At 42.9% G+C, this 17,921-nt stretch overlaps 1 protein-coding gene and 1 long non-coding RNA gene across 3 annotated transcripts in view; one reads left to right on the forward strand and one right to left on the reverse strand.

Annotated features, from left to right (window-relative positions):
* Positions 1-17,921, forward strand: part of F13A1 (coagulation factor XIII A chain) — a 163,328-nt gene that overhangs the window by 142,985 nt on the left and 2,422 nt on the right. For both annotated transcript variants that reach the window (XM_040460663.1, XM_040460664.1), the window contains exon 14: positions 12,162-12,298. In XM_040460663.1, coding sequence (XP_040316597.1) covers positions 12,162-12,298 — 137 coding nt within the window. The remainder of the gene's footprint in view (positions 1-12,161; positions 12,299-17,921) is intronic.
* LOC121020583 (uncharacterized) lies at positions 4,697-17,570 on the reverse strand. Its single transcript, XR_005786211.1, has 2 exons — positions 17,417-17,570; positions 4,697-4,840 (listed from the first exon to the last, which is right to left on the reverse strand). It is a non-coding gene; the product is annotated as an uncharacterized LOC121020583 (long non-coding RNA).

The raw sequence follows: 17,921 nt of genomic DNA on the forward strand, positions 1-17,921 counted from the left end.
AGGAGAGGAGAGGAGAGGAGAGGAGAGGAGAGGAGAGGAGAGGAGAGGAGGCAGAGGGGAGAGGAGAAAGAAAATGTTATGTTGAAACATTGCCCAGGAGACCTCAGAGAGAGGGGTTAGACAATTTGTCTAAAGCAGGAGTTGGCAAGGGAGTCAAACACCATGAAAGCACAAAAGCACAATGGCTCAGGGGTCCACAATTACTTAGGACACATGTTCCCAAATTCTAGGAAAAATCTAGAACCCTTTGTTGATATCTTTGAGCCTGGATCAGGCCCAGAGCAGACAGACTTTCTCAAAGTCACTGTGATGAATATGCTGGGCACAGGGTGATACCACATGAGACGCAAAGGGTTAGGAGGACATGACTGTCCAGCCCATCCAGTTTAATTTGGGACACCAGCATATGGTGATGACAATGACAGCAGCTAGGAACCACTGATCCCTAGATTATTGTACTTCTCTTGTATTATATTAGTTAATCTTCATGACCATCCTATGAGGTGGGTATCATTGCAGTCCCCATTTTATAGATGAGAAAACAGAGGCCCCAGGGGGGTGGTAGCATCTTAGTAAAAGGGCTCTGGAGCCAAATTCTCTGAGATCAAACCTGCTTCTCATGTGTGTGAGCCTGGACATGTCACTTAATCTATCATAGCTTCTGTTTTCTCCTCTGCACTAGAGCTGTGCTCACCTCATAGGTCGTTGTGTGTGTGTAATGAGTTGATGGATGCCTAAGTCCCATGCAGAGTAAACACTGAGCATCTGGGGGCATTGTTAGTATGGTTGCCATTCTGTCCATAAAGGACTTGCCCATGATCACGTGCTGATCAGGGAAGGAGTGGAATTTTTCTGACCATGCAGATAACCACAAGGCTACACTGCTCTCACATGGGAACTTCCACGGAAAGTGCCTGCCTTAACAAAGGGTCTGTGTTCTTCAGGGAAAGAGAGATCACATTGGGTTGAGGCATCAAAACTCAAGGCTGCAGAACAATAGGCCATCCTCAAGGAATGGATAACATCTCAAGCAACAGGCAAGCAGAGAGATGGACAGCCCATGGAAAGAGCTAGAGGCCTGCCTTGAGGGGAGTCGAGGGTGGCAACAGGAGACTAGTGAAGATAAACCTAGAAAGGCAGCTCAGAGTCATTTTTGCCTGAGAATTTATAATAGGCTGTGAACAGAAGCTCCAGTGAAGATTCCGGAGCATGAATGTAACATTATTGTCAGCTCTGCCCTCCCAATAGAACCCTGTTTTCTTTCTCCTTTTTCTTCAAAGCCTCTGTCCAAGGCACTGCCTTCTTCCATGAGTCCCCAGCCTCAGCCTTGGGACTGGAGCAGCCTGGCAACCAGTGTGCTGCTGTCCCTACCTTGCTCCCTTTGTAGAGTAAATAAAGATCAACCTGGAACAATATTGGCCCACCTATCTGAACCCATGTCACTGTCAACCAAAGCAGTTAGCTCAGTGGACATGTTCTTACATCCTAAGGGGCCCCGTCTGGGACTACATTTGTCCCTGTGAAAATAAAGATTGAGACTAGGTTAAATCATGCTCCCAGTTAGCTATCTCCAGCACCCATCATGTGTGGCCTTAGATGATCCTCATGTGGAAAATGGCAGAGAGAGACACCCAGTAAACTATAATGAACATGTATCTCTTTTTCCATGCTATCGAAAAACATTTTGTTGGGGCGCCTGGGTGGCTCAGTCAGTTGAGCGCCAATTTCAGCTCAGGTCACGATCTCGCGGTCCGGGAGTTCGAGCCCCGTGTCGGGCTCTGGGCTGATGGCTCAGAGCCTGGAGCCTGCTTCTGATTCTGTGTCTCCCTCTCTCTCTGCCCCTTCCCCGTTCATGCTCTGTCTCTCTCTGTCTCAAAAATAAATAAACGTTAAAAAAAATTTTTTTAAAAATTTACAGTTGTGAGTATTAACATCAGTGATGGTTGTGAGAATGCTTAGACCACACCAAGACCTGGTAGTTGCTGATAAATGTCCCCTGCCTGGTCACATCCATGACTGTGAATCCAGCTGGCGCACCCCAGAGAATTGCTTAGGGTAGCATGTGGCCGTCTGGCCTATAGTGAACATAACCTTATTTGGTGACATCAAATTTGACCTCTGGGTGTTCAGCACATGCGCTGTTCCCTGTGGAACCCTCACAGGAGGGGAACGACCCTCAAAGTGCCTGGGGTAAGACTGAGAGACTAGGCATTCATCTGTTCCTCAGACGACCTCCATTCAGTATCTGGGAAATAAACTCTTCCAAGTGTCATTCTAAAATAGCTCTTTAGTATTACCACGTGGAACACACCCTACAACCTTTGCAGAACGTCAGGAAACAGCAGTAGAACTAATTTTCTCCTATGAACTGGGAACAATTTTGTGAGAAGAAAACATAACCACTTTCTACTTGTGTGATTTTTTAAAAATTACAACCATGACCCCTATGTTTATAGCAGCATTATTTTTAGTAGCCAAGATACAGAATCAGCCCAAGTGCCCATAGATGGATGAATGGATAAAGAATATGGGAGAGGGGTGTGTGTGTGTGTGTGTGTGTGTGCAAAAGAATATTTTTCAGACATAAAAAAGAATGAAATCTTGCTATTTGCAGCAACATGGATGGAGCTAAAGAGTATAATGCTAAGCGACATAAGTCAGAGAAAGACAAATACCATATGATTTCACTCATGTGGAATTTAAAAAACAAAACAAACAAGCAAAGGGAACAAAATAAGAGAGACAAATCAGGAAGCAGACTCTTAACTCTACAGAACAAACTAATGGTTACCATGAGAGTGGGGGTGTTGGGTAAAACAGGTGATGCAGATTAAAGAGGACACTTGTGATGATGAGAACAGGGTGTTATATGGAAGTGTTAAATCACTATATTGTACACCTGAAACTAATATCACACTGTATGTTAACTAACTGGAATTAGAATAAAAACTTAAAATTAAAAAATAAATTTTTAATTACAGCTATCAACACACAGGTGTCCCCAAATTAAAAAAAAAAATCTTTTAAACATTTAAAATGAGAACGATTGTTTCCAAGCTTTTTGAAAAAAAGAAATTTTAATGTGTATTTATTTTTGAGAGAAGGAGAGACAGAGCATGAGCAGGGGAGGGGCAGAGAGAGAGGGAGACACAAAATCTGAAGCAGGCTCCGAGCCCAATGCAGGGCTCGAACCCACAAAAAGTGAGATCATGACCTGAACCAAAGTCGGACCTTAACCGGCTGAACCATCCAAATTCCCCTCCAAGCATTTTTTTTTTTTTCTTTTTCAACGTTTATTTATTTTGGGGACAGAGAGAGACAGAGCATGAACGGGGGAGGGGCAGAGAGAGGGAGACGCAGAATCGGAAACAGGCTCCGGGCTCTGAGCTCTGAGCCATCAGCCCAGAGCCCGACGCGGGGCTCGAACTCGCAGACCGCGAGATGGTGACCTGGCTGAAGTCAGAGGCTTAACCGACTGCGCCACCCAGGCGCCCCGCCTCCAAGCTTTTTTAACAGCATTTTGACCTGCCTCACCTCCTCCCCCACCCTGAGGTTGGGCCACGCCCCCACCTGTATAGGTGTTGGCCAAGAGTGACATGATCAAGATTTTATTTTTATCTTTTTTAGTTGTTATTTTTAAATTTAAATTCAAGTTGGTTAACATATAGTGTAATAATGATTTCAGAAATAGAAATAGAATTTAGTGATTCATCACTTTCATACGACACCCAGTATTCATCCCAGCAAGTGCCCTTCCTAATGCCCATCACCCATTTAGCCCATCCCCCGACCCAACACCCCTCCAGCAACCCTCAGTTTGTTCTCCGTATTTAAGAATCTCCTATGGGGGCGCCTGGGTGGCGCAGTCGGTTAAGCATCCGTCTTCGGCCAGATCACGATCTTGCGGTCCGTGAGTTCGAGGCCCGCGTCATGCTCTGGGCTGATGGCTCAGAGCTGATGGCTCAGAGCCTGGAGCCTGTTTCCGATTCTGTGTCTCCCTCTCTCTCTGCCCCTCCCCCGTTCATGATCTGTCTCTCTCTGTCCCAAAAAAATAAATAAACGTTGAAAAACAAAATAAAAAAAAAGAAAAAGAATCTCCTATGGCTTGTCTCCCTCTCTGTTTTTATCTTATTTTTGCTTCCCTCCCTCTATGTTCATCTGTTTTGTTTCTTAAACTCCACATGAGTGAAACCACATATTTGTTTTTCTCTGACTAACTTATTTCGCTTAGCATAATACCCTCTAGTTCCATCCACCCATGTTGTTGCAAATGGCAAGATTTCATTCTTTTTGACTGCCAAGTAATATTCCATTGGTGTGAGCAATAATTTAAATGTTAAATTATTTTTGAGAGAGAACACAAGAAGGGAGGGGCAGAGAGAAAGAGAAACAGAGAATTCCAAGCAGGCTCCACGCTATCAGCACAAAGCCTGATCTGGGGCTCGAACCAACTAATGTGAGATCATGCCCTGAGCTAAAATTAAGAGTCAGTCACTTAACTGAGCCACCCAGGCATCCCAGCGTGAGCATATTTTTTCCATTGGATAAAAGAATTTTCTTCCCTCTGATTCTTCCCTTTTAGCCATTCACTCATTTATTCATTCATGTATTCAGTTCATTCAACAAATAGTTATTTGGTGCCCACTCCATAAATAGGTTTTAGCAAATGCTCTTAAAAAAATAAACAGAGAAAAGGTCAACACCAAGAACATTTTTATTGACTTTTTCTTTGAAATAGGGAGAGATTGCTGATTTTCCTTCTAGCAGTGGCTGCTCTAGGTCAGTTCCAGAAGCACAGTTGCTGTTTTCTCGCATGGGTTGGCTACCGTGTATACAGAGCCTGCGAAGGGAGGGAATTCACAGAAATCAACAGGCAGAATATCAGCAGGACCAGCACTGACCAGTGGGGTCTCAGCTTTCTGGGCTTGTAGTCATAAGGATAACACAGGCCACATAGGAAATGTCTCCCCAGCATGGGTGCCAAGACCTTCCTCTGAGTGGGCCCCACTCCAAGCCAACACCCACATTGGGGCAGGCTGCACCCAGCCTGGGGATGGGGGAGGTAGAGAGGGGACCAAATCCATCCCACTCTCCACCTGCCATGCCAAAAAAGGAGTGCCCTTTTCCTAACTTGCACAGATAAACCCCAGTGCTGGCCCCACATCCACATCTCTTCTGACTTGAAACACCATCAGTTTTTCTTAACTGGCACTCAGCATTCTTACTGAGATTAAGTGTAGAATCCTTTTTGCTCCTTCTCTGATTGTGCCCCCCAAGCTCCCATTTTAACCAGGGTAGAGCAAGGCAGAGGGTGGTTGTGGGGAGTGCCCAAGCCCTACTCCTCCAGCATCCCAATGCATAGACCTGTGCCCTGGAGGGGAGGGTAAAACTGGGAAACCACTTGAGAAATGAATGTCACCATGACGGTTACTGGGTAAATTGTGAGGCGTTCCTATAGTTGCATTTTGTTCTGCGACCACCTAAATATTGATACCTTCCAGTGAGGCAAAAAAAAAAAAAAAAAATGAAAACAAAGACTTGGTGTTCTAAATGTCCCCTGAACCCCGACCCATTTTTCCTTCCCTTGTCTCCAACCAAGCACATTTTTCCCTTCCAACCTCTCTTGGGTTCTCCATGTCTCTTTCACATGTCTGGGTCACCAGGACCATAGATCACCAGGCAGGCTGGCACAGAGCCGTGGGGACCTGGGCTTCTCCACTTCTCTTTGAAGTGTTGGTGGAGGCTGGCAGTTTCTCTGCTTTGTGACTCTCTTCTCCAGTACCTGAGAAACTATATCCGCATCATTCCACATAAGAGAACTCATGGGTGAGAAGGATTTCATGGTCACTGTGGCAACATGATCTCCCTTTAAACCTGAACTGCGTTTAGATTCAATAAATTCTATGTTTCAGATGCTCTGCCAGATGATTTCACGTATAATATCACATTGAATCCTCCCAGTAACCACACAAAAAAACCAAGGCCCAGAGAGTTCAAATGACTTAGTCCAAAGACATACAGTGGCAACCCCATTGTCTTTAGACCCTGAGTCCAGCACGTTCCCCTCGGTTTCCTCCAACTGTGGTCACTTTCTGTGTCCCAACCACTACAGTTGTGCCCCTTCCCACTGTCCTATCAATCTGTGGAGAAAAACAAAGACGTCAGCCCTGATGGGCTGTAAGTAACCCCAAAGGGTCCCAGGTGGGGCACCGTCAGCCATGACTTTACATGCTCGGGGAGCTGACTCTCCACCCAATCGTGGCTGTTGGTCACAGAGGAGCAGACAGTGGGTGTGCTCTGTCAGCCAGGAGAGAGCATCCTAGAGTACATCTGTGAGTGAGCCCGGCCACTGTAAACTGAGCATTTGCATCTCCCCACTCAGCACAGCCATCGAACAACCTAGACTTGGGAATGTAAATGAGAAATTGCTGCTAACTGGGATGCCTAAAACATAATGTCTTCTCTATATTTCCTGTTTGCTATTTTTTAAGCGTAAAAAACACACACACAGACACAAAGTAAAACTTCAAGAATAACGAATCTTACCTACCTTTATATGATCCCACTATGCTCTAAAATGATATCTCTATCTTTACCTTAAATGGAAAATCCTATCATCGTCAAGTAATATATCAAGGCCCCAAGGCTACCCTGTCACATATTACTCTGGCATAGGAATCAGATTCTTTTCCCATGAAGTCAAACACAAAGAGTTGGGTTGTACACATATTTTCAAATTTAGTTCAGGTTCTAGTATAATCATCATGCTTACCTGGAAGTTTAGTGGTAACAGAAGGTAATACTGAGAATGATTCTTCAGTGGATTTCAGAAAATGAAGAAGCTATTTTCATTTTTAAAAATTACTATTTTTGCCTCTCTGCTGTCAGAGATGACAGTGTACGTAATGTTTAAAGATGAATGTTTCAGAGTCAGAAAGACCTAGATTCATATCTGTGTTCTGCCAATTTACTAGCTCTGTAACTCGGGTCCTTTGATTATCTTCTAAGTGTCAGAATGACATCAGTTGAATGAAGATGATGATAATGTTTGCCCCCAAGCCCATAGGGAGGGCTGGAGGGAAGACTGTGTAAGTAAAATTATGAGTACAATGCCTGCATTACTAAGTAAACACTAAAAATAATGTGAGGTGCTATCGCTATTGCTAATGACTAATTAGTAACTACCAATTAATTAATAACTAATTACTATTATTGCTATTATTGCTATCAGTATAGGGGGTGCGATTAAGTCAAGACTCTGGCACCAGATTCTCCATACTCAAGTCTTACTTCCCCTACTATTGTCCATGTGACCTTGAACAAGTTACTTAATTTCTCTGTGCCTCAATTTCCTCATCTATAAAAAGAAGATTCAATACCTACCTCATAGGGTTGCGAGAATTAAATAATAAATATAAGTAAATCACTTAACAAAAATTGTCCAATAGAACTTTCTATGATTATGGGAATATTCTAAATCTGCACTGTCCAATATGATAGCCACTAACCACAGGTAGTTATTGAGTACTTGAAATGTAGCTAGTACAATTAAGGACTGAATTTTTAATTTAATTTAATTGATTTTAATTTAAATAGCTACATGTGGCTAGTGGCTACCATATTGGATAGTGCAGACTTAGAACATTGCCTGACTACCATAAAACCATTAGTATTATGTAGTAAATGCTAAACTCAGCAGTGGTTGTGCTGGTGCTGGTAAGCAGAGTTCACAAATAAGAAGCTACTTATTACCAGCAAGGCTAGAGAGAAGAAAAACTGTATTTTCCAATAATACATGTAATACATTATTGATGGCACTTGAAGTAAGTGTTGTGAGGTGAACTAATAATAAACTGTGTGAATTATATTGCTACCTAAACTACTTCTTTCTCAAACTTTTTCCCTCATTTCATTTCAATTTTGAATACAGTTATGCATATTATAAAGCATATGCTCCATGGAAGAGATCTTGTGACTTCCTATAAAGTAATTCCCTCTAAAAGTTTACATGTATGTGTGTGTATCTGTGTTAGTAACTATCTTGTTCACAAAGAATCAAAATAGCTAGTCATTATCATTAAGCAGTATGATAGACAAGAACTCAGGATGTCAAAATTGGAGAATGGTATTTAACTTGGAAAATCATCATATTTTATGTCAATATTTAAAATCATATTTTCATTGGAGTGCCTGGTTCAGTTAGTTAAGTGTCTAACTTTGGCTCAGGCCATGATTTCATAGGCTCGTGAATTCGAGCCCCACATTGGGCTCTGCACTGACAATGCAGAGCCTGCTTGGGATACTCTCTCTCCCTCTCTCTCTCTGCCCTTCCCCTATTCATGCTGTCTCTCAAAATATATAAAAACTTAAAAAAGACAGATATTTTGGGGGCACCTGGGTGGCTCAGTCGGTTGAGCATCTCATGGTTTATGAGTTCGAACCCTGGGTTGGGCTCTGTGCTGATAGCTCAGAGCCTGGATCCTGTTTCAAATTCTGTGTCTCCCTCTCTCTCTGCCCCTCCCCTGCTTGCACTGTGTGTCTCTCTCTCAAAAATAAATAAAAACATTTAAAAATTTTTTAAACAGATATTTTTATTTTTTTAAATATTTATTTACTTTCACAGAGAGACAGAGAGCATGAGCAGGGGAGAGGCAGAGAAAGAGGGAAAGAGAGAATCCTAAGCAGGCTCTGTGCTATCAGCACAGAGCCTGACACAGAGCTTAACCTCACCCACCGTGAGATCATAACCTGAGCCAAAATCAAGAGTCAGACACAACTGACTGAGCCACCCAGGTGCCCCCAAAACATGTATTTTTAAATGGGATATTGAAAACAATCAGAGCCATCAAACACATGGAAAAGATTTTGATGTCATGCAGTATGACATAGACTTTATCTTTTTTCTTTGGCCTGAGTAATGGCTACCCTTCTCTAAAGTAAGTACACCTAAAAGTTTCTCCCTGACCTAACTTTCTCTGGATTGCTTAGGGCTTCTTTTGTTTAACTTTTTATGATAGCAAGAAAATCCAAAATATAACTACAATGATATGGAATTATTTTTACAGCATGAAAGAGAGGGGAACGGTGAAGATTCCTTAAAAAATTAGTTTTGGACAGACATTTTCATCCACCATGGCCTTCTCAGCATTTCGCAGATACCATAACATGCTCCTTGCTCAAATCAGCACATACTGTGAAAATACCACGTGTGCGTTCCATTTTCCTCAAAAGAAGGGAGGAACGTATCTCCACTTAATTTCCCTAAACAGAAAACAGTGATGTTAAATGTTACACAGGCTTTTGTATTTGGTTTGGTTAGAGTCTCTAGGGTTCATTATCATCTCAGTAGTCAGGCAAAGGAAGTTTAAATTCTGGGTACAGAAGATGAATGTCGGGAAAAGGAAAATGAGTGTTCATTAAGTGCAAAGGAAGCACTCTACAATGTGAGAATAGGCCTCTCCTTTCATTGCCCCCACTTCTCTCTGGCCTCCTGCCCACTCCATTGTTAGGGAAGCCTGGGCAGTATTTACATGCCCATGGTAGCAGCTGGCTACGATGATGACATCTGAGGGGAAACTGGTTAGGCATGAAGACATCTGAGAAGGCTTAATCTTCAAGTCATGGCCAGATCTAAAGCCTATCCGTGAAGGCCTGAGCATGGGCACCAACCTCTCAAACACTAAATTTCCCCATCACTGTCAAGAGTGACCTGGAAGGATGCACTTGGCTTTCCACAGTGCAGGAGTCTTCCTGCAGAGCTAGCATGGAAATTGGCGTATGGAAATAATTCTTCACCTGGAGCCCACAGACCCAGGGAGGGCCATAGAGAGACCTTCTGGGTCTGTAATGAATCCTCTAAAACCACATGTGAGAGGTGTATCTTGTATTCATCACTGTGTATGTCGTGTTGAGGAAGGGCCAGTAGCTATTATCAGATTTTTTGCAAGGGACTTATGTCCATACTTGTAATAGCATGCCATGAAGATGGCAGATGGCTCTAAAATAGTTCTTCCCTGAAATTAAAGGGATCCTAGCAGACTTCTACCAACAGCATCTCTGAAGTAGCCCCACTTTCTCCAATTCAGTTTTTGTAAACATTATCTTTATCTCGTATTTTTTTTAAATGTGAAAGTGTTCTGAAATTTTTTTCCCAACTTATGAAAAATATGTCAGCCACACTTGAGAATTAAGCCAAGAACACTAAGAGTATTCTAATAATGCACTCTGTACTTCCAGTATCTCTATCGATAGAGTCAGGGCATCTGGGGAAGACTGAAAATTTCAGCCTGTCTTCCAAATGTGTTGTCTGCATCAGAGATTTTCAACTGGGGAGCAGTTTTCTAAGTTGGTTCCTAGAAATCAACAGGGGTGCTTAAAATAAACTTATTATAGGCTCTGCCTGAGATTCTGAGTTAATTGCTTGGGAGTGGGCCTACACCTCTGTGATTTTTAAAGTCCCCCAGGTGACTCTTTGTGCATGCCAGGCTGAAGACCACTGGTGACAGGCTAGACACACCACTTGGCATGCAATCTGTGCTCTCTTGGTGACACCTGCCATGGTCACCACCATGATCGTTGCTCTACCCCCTGATCCCTCTGATGGCAGGATCCCCCACCCCCACCCCAGCGGGTCTGGATTTGAATGTACTAAACACAGAGCATTGGGCTGCAATTTTCATTTTTCTCATAGATTTTTAAAATCCCATAGACATAAATTTAGACACAAATTGTGTCTTAAACAGTGAAGCAATGAAGATTTATTCTTTACTGCAGATTCAGTAAGTGAGAGTCTTTTTCCTGGGCATTATCCTTCCTCTTTCCCTCTATTCATAAAAAGGTTCATTTCCACATGATTTTTTTCTATATTATATGTCTGCTTAAAGAAATGGGGTATAACAATGGCTGGGCTGTTATGTAGAAAACTCAATCAATAAATTCCATTGTTAAACAGTGAAATTAATTTCACAAATGTTTGCTGGGCACTGGCTACATGTTGGAGTTGAAAGTGCACTAAAATATAAATATAAGGTGAATAAAACAAGCTACCTTGAACATTGCTATTCCAAAAACAGTATGAGCCATAAGCTATGGAGCTTCTGTCTCATGCTATGCAGTGTTTTAGCTATTTTACATGCATTTTCTCATTCTACCCTTTTCTTAGAAAGGAAGAACTACTATTATTATTCCCAAGTTGTATAGAGCTTATGCAGATCCATCCATTCAGCATACATACCTCTGAAACAAACAAGCAAACCCCATAGCCACCTGGCCATTTTCCAGCTCACTGGGTTGGTGTTGGGAAGGCATACCATTCCTGGCACCTAATAAACACAGCCAAAGAGCCAACAGTAATAGCATTCCACGTCAGCAACCCCATGGGAATGTCGGTCCAGTCTTAGAGACAAGAAAACTGAATCTCAAAAAGGTTAAGTAAGGCCCCACTACTAGTAAGTGTTGAACTGACACTGAATTCAGGCCACCTCATGTGACGCTTTGCCAAATACCCAATCCTTCTGAGACTTGTCATAGATAAACTCACTAACAAAGAGCCTTACTCTCTCCTGGACTCAGGTGTTGTAGCTGTGGATGAAAAGTCTTTTTGGCCTATTTTAGCATCCAGATTCCTTTTCTTCAAGTTCCACAGTGATGACTCCCTCTTTGGCCATATTTCTTCGAAGTATGCCTAAAAGTAAGAAGGCTCAGTCACCCTGGAGCCATCTCTTCCTCTTGAACTTAGGAATTCCTCCACAGACACCGCCCCCCCCCCCCCGCCCGGTGTCCTGGCAGGAAGCTTGAGTCCTGTCCAGAAGCAGAGTTTGCCTGGCCACCCTCACCATGGAAATGTGTTGCTACACCAAGTGCACTTCCATCTCCTGCTGATAGAGAGCAGCTGGTGGTCACGGCTATTAACCTGAGCTCTAATTAGGGTGATTTTCCTAATGAGGAAAAGAGTGTGATCCTAATTAGTAATTTTCCATCTTTGTCTCAATAGGTATCCCCCAGTCAAAGCAATCAGCTAGCCTCATCATCCTGGTTCCATTGCCAAAGAATAACCATTCTGTAACACCAGCAAAAGTGAAGATGGTTAAGGACACAGGAGAGCAGAAAGCTTTTATGTGCTGCTAATGAACTGCATTTTCCTCCCCCAACTCATGTCTTAGGTCCGCGGCACTAGGATGGTTGGTTCTGACATGGTGGTGACAGTTGAATTCACCAATCCTCTAAAAGAAACTCTGCGAAATGTTTGGATATACCTGGATGGTCCTGGAGTGACAAAACCAATGAGGAAGATGTTCCGGTAAGGCCTGGGGTGGGGACTGAGAGGTGAGAAGTGACATGGGCAGGCTTATCTTTCTCTGTCTTTTCCCAACTTACATATAATGCCCAAGGAATGTGTCTGAGAAGCTGCTGCCTTCTTATTGGCCATTTCTATGAGTCATGGGGTAAAAGTAGGGTTGACTTGACTGGCACTTCCATCATTTAATCCATAAAACCACCCTAATGAGGATGCTATTAGCATCTCCCTTGAGGTAGTAGAGGAGTTTGAGGCTTTGAGGGGTTGGCTGATTTGGCCCGAGTTTCACAGCTTATAAGAGTAGTGTCGGGTGCCTGGGTGGCTCAGTCAGTTAAGCGTCCCACTTTGGCTCAGGTCATGATCTTGCAGTCCATGGGTTTGGGCCTCACGTCAGGCTCTGTGCTGACAGCTCAGAGCCTGGAGCCTGCTTCAGATTCTGTCTCCCTCTCTCTCTACTCCTCCCCCACTCACACTGTTTCTCTCTCTCAAAAATAAATAAACATTTTTAAAAAATGTAGTGCCAAGATTCAGACTCGGGGTGGCTGATTCAGAACCTAAGTCTCAAGCATTGTGCCCTGCCACCTCTTCATGTAGCAGTGCTACTAATATCTATTGAGTACCTACTATGTGGCAGATATGATGCTGAAAGATGTCCCTTTGCAAGGGTCCTTTCTTCCCAACGCCACCCCACAGATTTTGCCGACACATGCACTGTAGAACTGTTCCTTTCAACAGAATAAAGGTGAGCCTCAAGACTTGCAGACTGGGTTCTCAGGGGACCTCAGGCTCTGTGATAATAAGAATGAAATCGCTTCATCCATGTCTAGTGCAATTGGGTTGTGTGCTGCAGTTTCTGGGACTTCTACTGACAAAGAGTATCACCCAACAACACAGCCCATTTCATGGTCAGGTAGCTCCAATTGTTAGGAAAAAATTCTACCTCTTGATCCTACCCAGTGATCCTGTCATTTGGATTGGCACAGAACAAAGCCCAACTCTCTTCCACCTGGTGCCCTGCAAATGTTTGCAAACAACTGTCACATTTCTTCATACCTCCCCTGACTTCATCCCTCTGACCCCTGATGGGGCTTCAGCTTCCCCCATATCCCACCTAACTCCAGTTTGTCAGGGCTTCTCTGAAATTGTGACACCCAGAATGGATCCCAATCTTTGAGGTTTATTACTTTCATTTCTACCACAAATAAGTCCCTGTCAGCATCAATCAATCTCGCATATTTCCTGTGGGTGACCTTCTAAAATAGAGAAGGGGAGGTGGAGGGCTGCGGAAAGTGCCTGATGATGTTAGGAATTATCTTCAATGCGCTTTCTGAAAGCTACTTCTGAATCTGTGGGACCAGGCCAAGGCCTCCTTCACCCCTTCTGGGATGCCTTTAAAGAACACTTTGCCCACTAAGTGCTCTCTGCATTTCTTTTAAGTTACAGTGCTCACAGCCTTTGCAATCCCATTGTCCAAGAAATGCCTGCTGCCCATGAATGCAATAAACAACAGAGAAAATAATTTGAGTGCTTTTTAAAGAATGCAAGCACAAAACATAACACCGTTCCTGTGCTAATAGGAAAGTTGCAGGAAAAAAAAATAAATTAGAAATCATCTTCAGCCACAGGGAGAGGTCAGCAGTGATAGCCTTGCTTTTGTCAGAACCGATAGCCTTACTCACCCCTTCTCACACCTTCCCATTTAAATCAGATGCAAGAATCACTCAGGCAAAGTGAAACAAGTTTCTTCTTCAAAACAGCCCCCTGCTGCATCCAATTTTTCCTTCTCAGACAGTAACCCCAGAAGCTTCATCTGAAGCTACCAGAACCCCCTGGTCCCTGTACACCTTGGCTATGCCCCAAATCCCACCTTGATCACAGGCCAATGCATGAAAAAAGACCATCTGTGTGTTAGAAGAAAGATTAATCATCACATGGTGTAAAGACCCACCATTTGGAAGGCATAGGGCTCCAAGTGGGTTGAGTGTCTAGGCATTTATTGTCACTATCTTACATTGGGGTAGTGAAGTGGAGTGAATCATGGAAAGGATGGAAGAGTCCAGTCCCTACATGGACACAAGGCAAATGCCCTGCCCACACTCTTTTTTAAGGTACCATTGGCACTTACTTCCAACACACTGGTCTATTGCAGATAGATAACAGACAGAAAGCCAGGTCCTCAATCTGTTTTGGGAATCCAGATCCATAGGGTGGATCTCTCAATGCAAGGGTAGCTTTATTTCTCCTAAACTGTCAAACATTGGAAAGAACTTGAGAGAGAAAATGTTTAATACCTAGGGTGGGCTTGGGACTTTGGAAAGAGCACTATTCTCTCTGTCTCCTCCTGACTCCAGCACACACATTCACAACTAAGACCTGAGCCAGCCAGCACCCACATCCATATTGTCAGATAATTACAAGAACTCCAGGGTACCGTCTCCTGCCAAGATCTGATCTAGAGTGGCAGATCCATGTAACAACTTGGACCCTTAAAAAGAGCAATTCTGCAGAATCAGAATCCTTCGTAAGAGTGCATTCCTTTCTAGGATACACATCTTGAATCATCAAGAGAATCACTACCCCTACCTATCCACCCACATTCCTGCCAGGGCCCTAGAAGGCAAGGGGTCTCAAGCTCAAAGCAGGGAGCCTGGAAGGCAGGAGCCAGAAAACATGCAATTGAACTAGGAACAAGGAAGGTAGTGTTGCTTGTTCCTTGTTCAGGGTTAAGACCCAACTGTGCTCCGAGATGGTTTACCTGTCTGCCTTCTCCCACCGCCTCCCTCCTATCTCAGATGCTTGGAAGTGCTTGCCCCCACAGACTCTCAGCTTTCAAGTTTCTGCACTTGATCCTTCCAGAGCATCAAATAATTCATCTTCCAGATTCATTTTTCTCTTTAAAAAATGATCAGGTTCAGTAAGTTATTTCAAGAGAAAAGTTCCCTGACTTTGTAAATTTTGTCTTAAATTTTGAGTTTCTCAAGTAGGACAGAAGCTGAGGGCTAGACACACAGAGAACAACCCATAGATAGTTGCAGTTTATTGTAATAATAATCCCATTTGCCTGCGTGCGTTCAAGATGATAAATGGCCAGCATATCCTGATAGCTCAGCACATTAACCGAGAACCATTTATCACAACATCTATCCCCAGGCAAATAGGATTATTCCAGTATTACTCCACTTACCAATATGGGTAAATGATTCTTTTCTCTTTCTGTACATAGTTATCTGTAAGTAAATGCATACTTAGACATGCAAGTGTATCTTCATTTATGAGTATCTTTGTATGATTCTCTTGAGTAGGCATGTATACATGTATGAGATACATGTACAAATATCATTATGGGACTGAGTATAAGAGTAAGAACCAATAACAAAGTGAAGCTTGGGGATTATAGTTTCTGTTGGAGGTAGTCACCTGCATTACACTGCCCCAGACCAGATCCTCAAGCAGGATGACTATTTTGCTAAGTGTTTCTGATTGATCACTTGGGGAAACCAGGGAAGAAAGAATGAATGGACCAGGGTAAAAATAGCACAGCTCTTGAGAGATAAATATCTCAAAACATGTATTCATATTGAATTAATCACTGTAAATTAAGGACAGAGAACTGTTGTTCTGCAAACAGGCAGGGGGAGCTTACTTTCCTAGTTACATTACAGAGAGTTCAGGCAGAGGAAGCAATGACCACAAAGGGGATTGTGGTAATAATAATAACAATAGCAACAACAGTAATACTTTTATAAACAACACTGGGCACTTTACCATATTTTGCCATGCTTCCAAGTGCAGTACAAATAGTAATTCACCACCACCCTCCCCCCACTCTATTCAATATCCCACAGTGTCCGCTTTTTATAGGTGAAGAAACCCATGGTGAGGTCAATGTTTTTCAAACTTTGAATCGTAAAATCAACTTACTGAGTTTGAACAATACCTATATAGGTGATGTGTGTGGACTTTTCACATAATTTGCCTATTATATAATGGATGGAAATAGTGTATAGAATCACATTTATAAAGAACAAAAATAAGGAAAATAATTAGCAAATACCAAATTAACACATTTAGACCAGTAGTGTCAAAGTCAATGCCTAGAGCAGCTCCAAAGTGAGGAGTCCCCAAGGACTTAGATGCCTTTCCCAATTCACTGGGCACAGAGATAAGAGTTTGAAAAGAATTTCTTATTTAGTGCCTAGATTTCTAAGATTTGGGGCATTTCCCCTTTTTATTCCAGAGGATGTACACCCACAGCCAGCTAAAATACATAGATTTTAGCTCTATTTAAGGAAATTTGGGGGTTCTAAGTTTACATAGAATAGGTTAAACACCGGTATGGGGCTCCATATTTCTCCTTGTACTTTGGCTCTGCTTAAAGTGATGCTCTATGGCCCTGGCACCCAAGGACAAATGGGGGCTTACATAGCTGAGGTCTTTGAACCACTCCAGACTTTCCTTGACAGTTCCCCTTCCTTGTAACCACCCCAGTCTGAAGCTAGAGCATCCCCAGCTCTTTTGGTCTCTCAGCCCCTTCATGGTACTAGTAGTAAGTGCCATCCATTAGGGATGTATTCACAGAATGCCTCTGTACAACATGTTCCTCATTTCTGAGCATGAGCACACTCTTCATGTCCCCCAGCATATCTTTGTTCTTCCATGGTCTGGGCCATCAGACTGTGACTGTGGAGGATTCCATAGGATCTAATCTTCCTTGCCTGTAAAATGAAGTCACTAGACTAAATGATTTCTAAGTCCTTTCTAATTCTGATGCGCTGTGCCTCAATAATCCCATGAAAGCAGGTCCCTTTTCTAATATACACATGGTGGTATATTCATCTCCCCAGTGCTCTCCCAGAGAAATGTTGGCCCAGGATTCCCTGCAAAGACACCTAGCACATACCCTCCCTGAGGGTCAGAGAGCAAAGACCAGGAATCCTCCATGAACAACACTGTAAGAAGCTCTTAATATTGAATAAAAGGGCATCTGTCTTGCTTGTGAAAAAAAAACAAAAAAACAAGTGCGGTGGTCAGAAAACTCATCTTTTGGCAGATATTGTATGAAATACAATAGTAGAAAGAGCATGAATTTGGGACTCAGAACATCTTGAGTCCAAAGCTCACCTCTGTCCATTAATAGCTGTGTGAACTTGGAAAATTGCTTCGCTTGTTTATCCCTCCACTTTTTTTCTTTTCTTTCTTTTCTTTTCTCCCCTTTTCTTTTCTTTTCTTTTCTTTTCTTTTCTTTTTCTTTTCTTCTTTGATAGAGAGAGAGCATGAGAGCTGGGGAAGGGGCAAAGGGAGAGAGAGAGAGAGAGGAATCTCAAACAGGCTCCATGCCCAGTGAATATCCCGACCTGGGGCTCAACCTCATGACCATGAGATCATGACCTGAATGGAAAGCAAAAGTTGGACCCTTAACCAACTGAGCCACCCATATACCCCTTCCTCCATTTTTCTTAACTATTAAATATGTTAAATAGTATCTATCTCAAAGGACTATCGTGTATATAAAACCTACATGTAACTTCCTCCTGAGGCTTCAATAGGGTGATATATGTGAAGCATCCAGAGAAGCCTAAATCCCCTCAACCCCGATTGACCTCAGTCATTCACTGGAGTGGGCTTG

Source organism: Herpailurus yagouaroundi, unplaced genomic scaffold, assembly GCF_014898765.1.
Source record: "Herpailurus yagouaroundi ecotype Mexico unplaced genomic scaffold, PumYag 250, whole genome shotgun sequence".
In the NCBI taxonomy this organism is placed as follows: domain Eukaryota; kingdom Metazoa; phylum Chordata; class Mammalia; order Carnivora; family Felidae; genus Herpailurus; species Herpailurus yagouaroundi.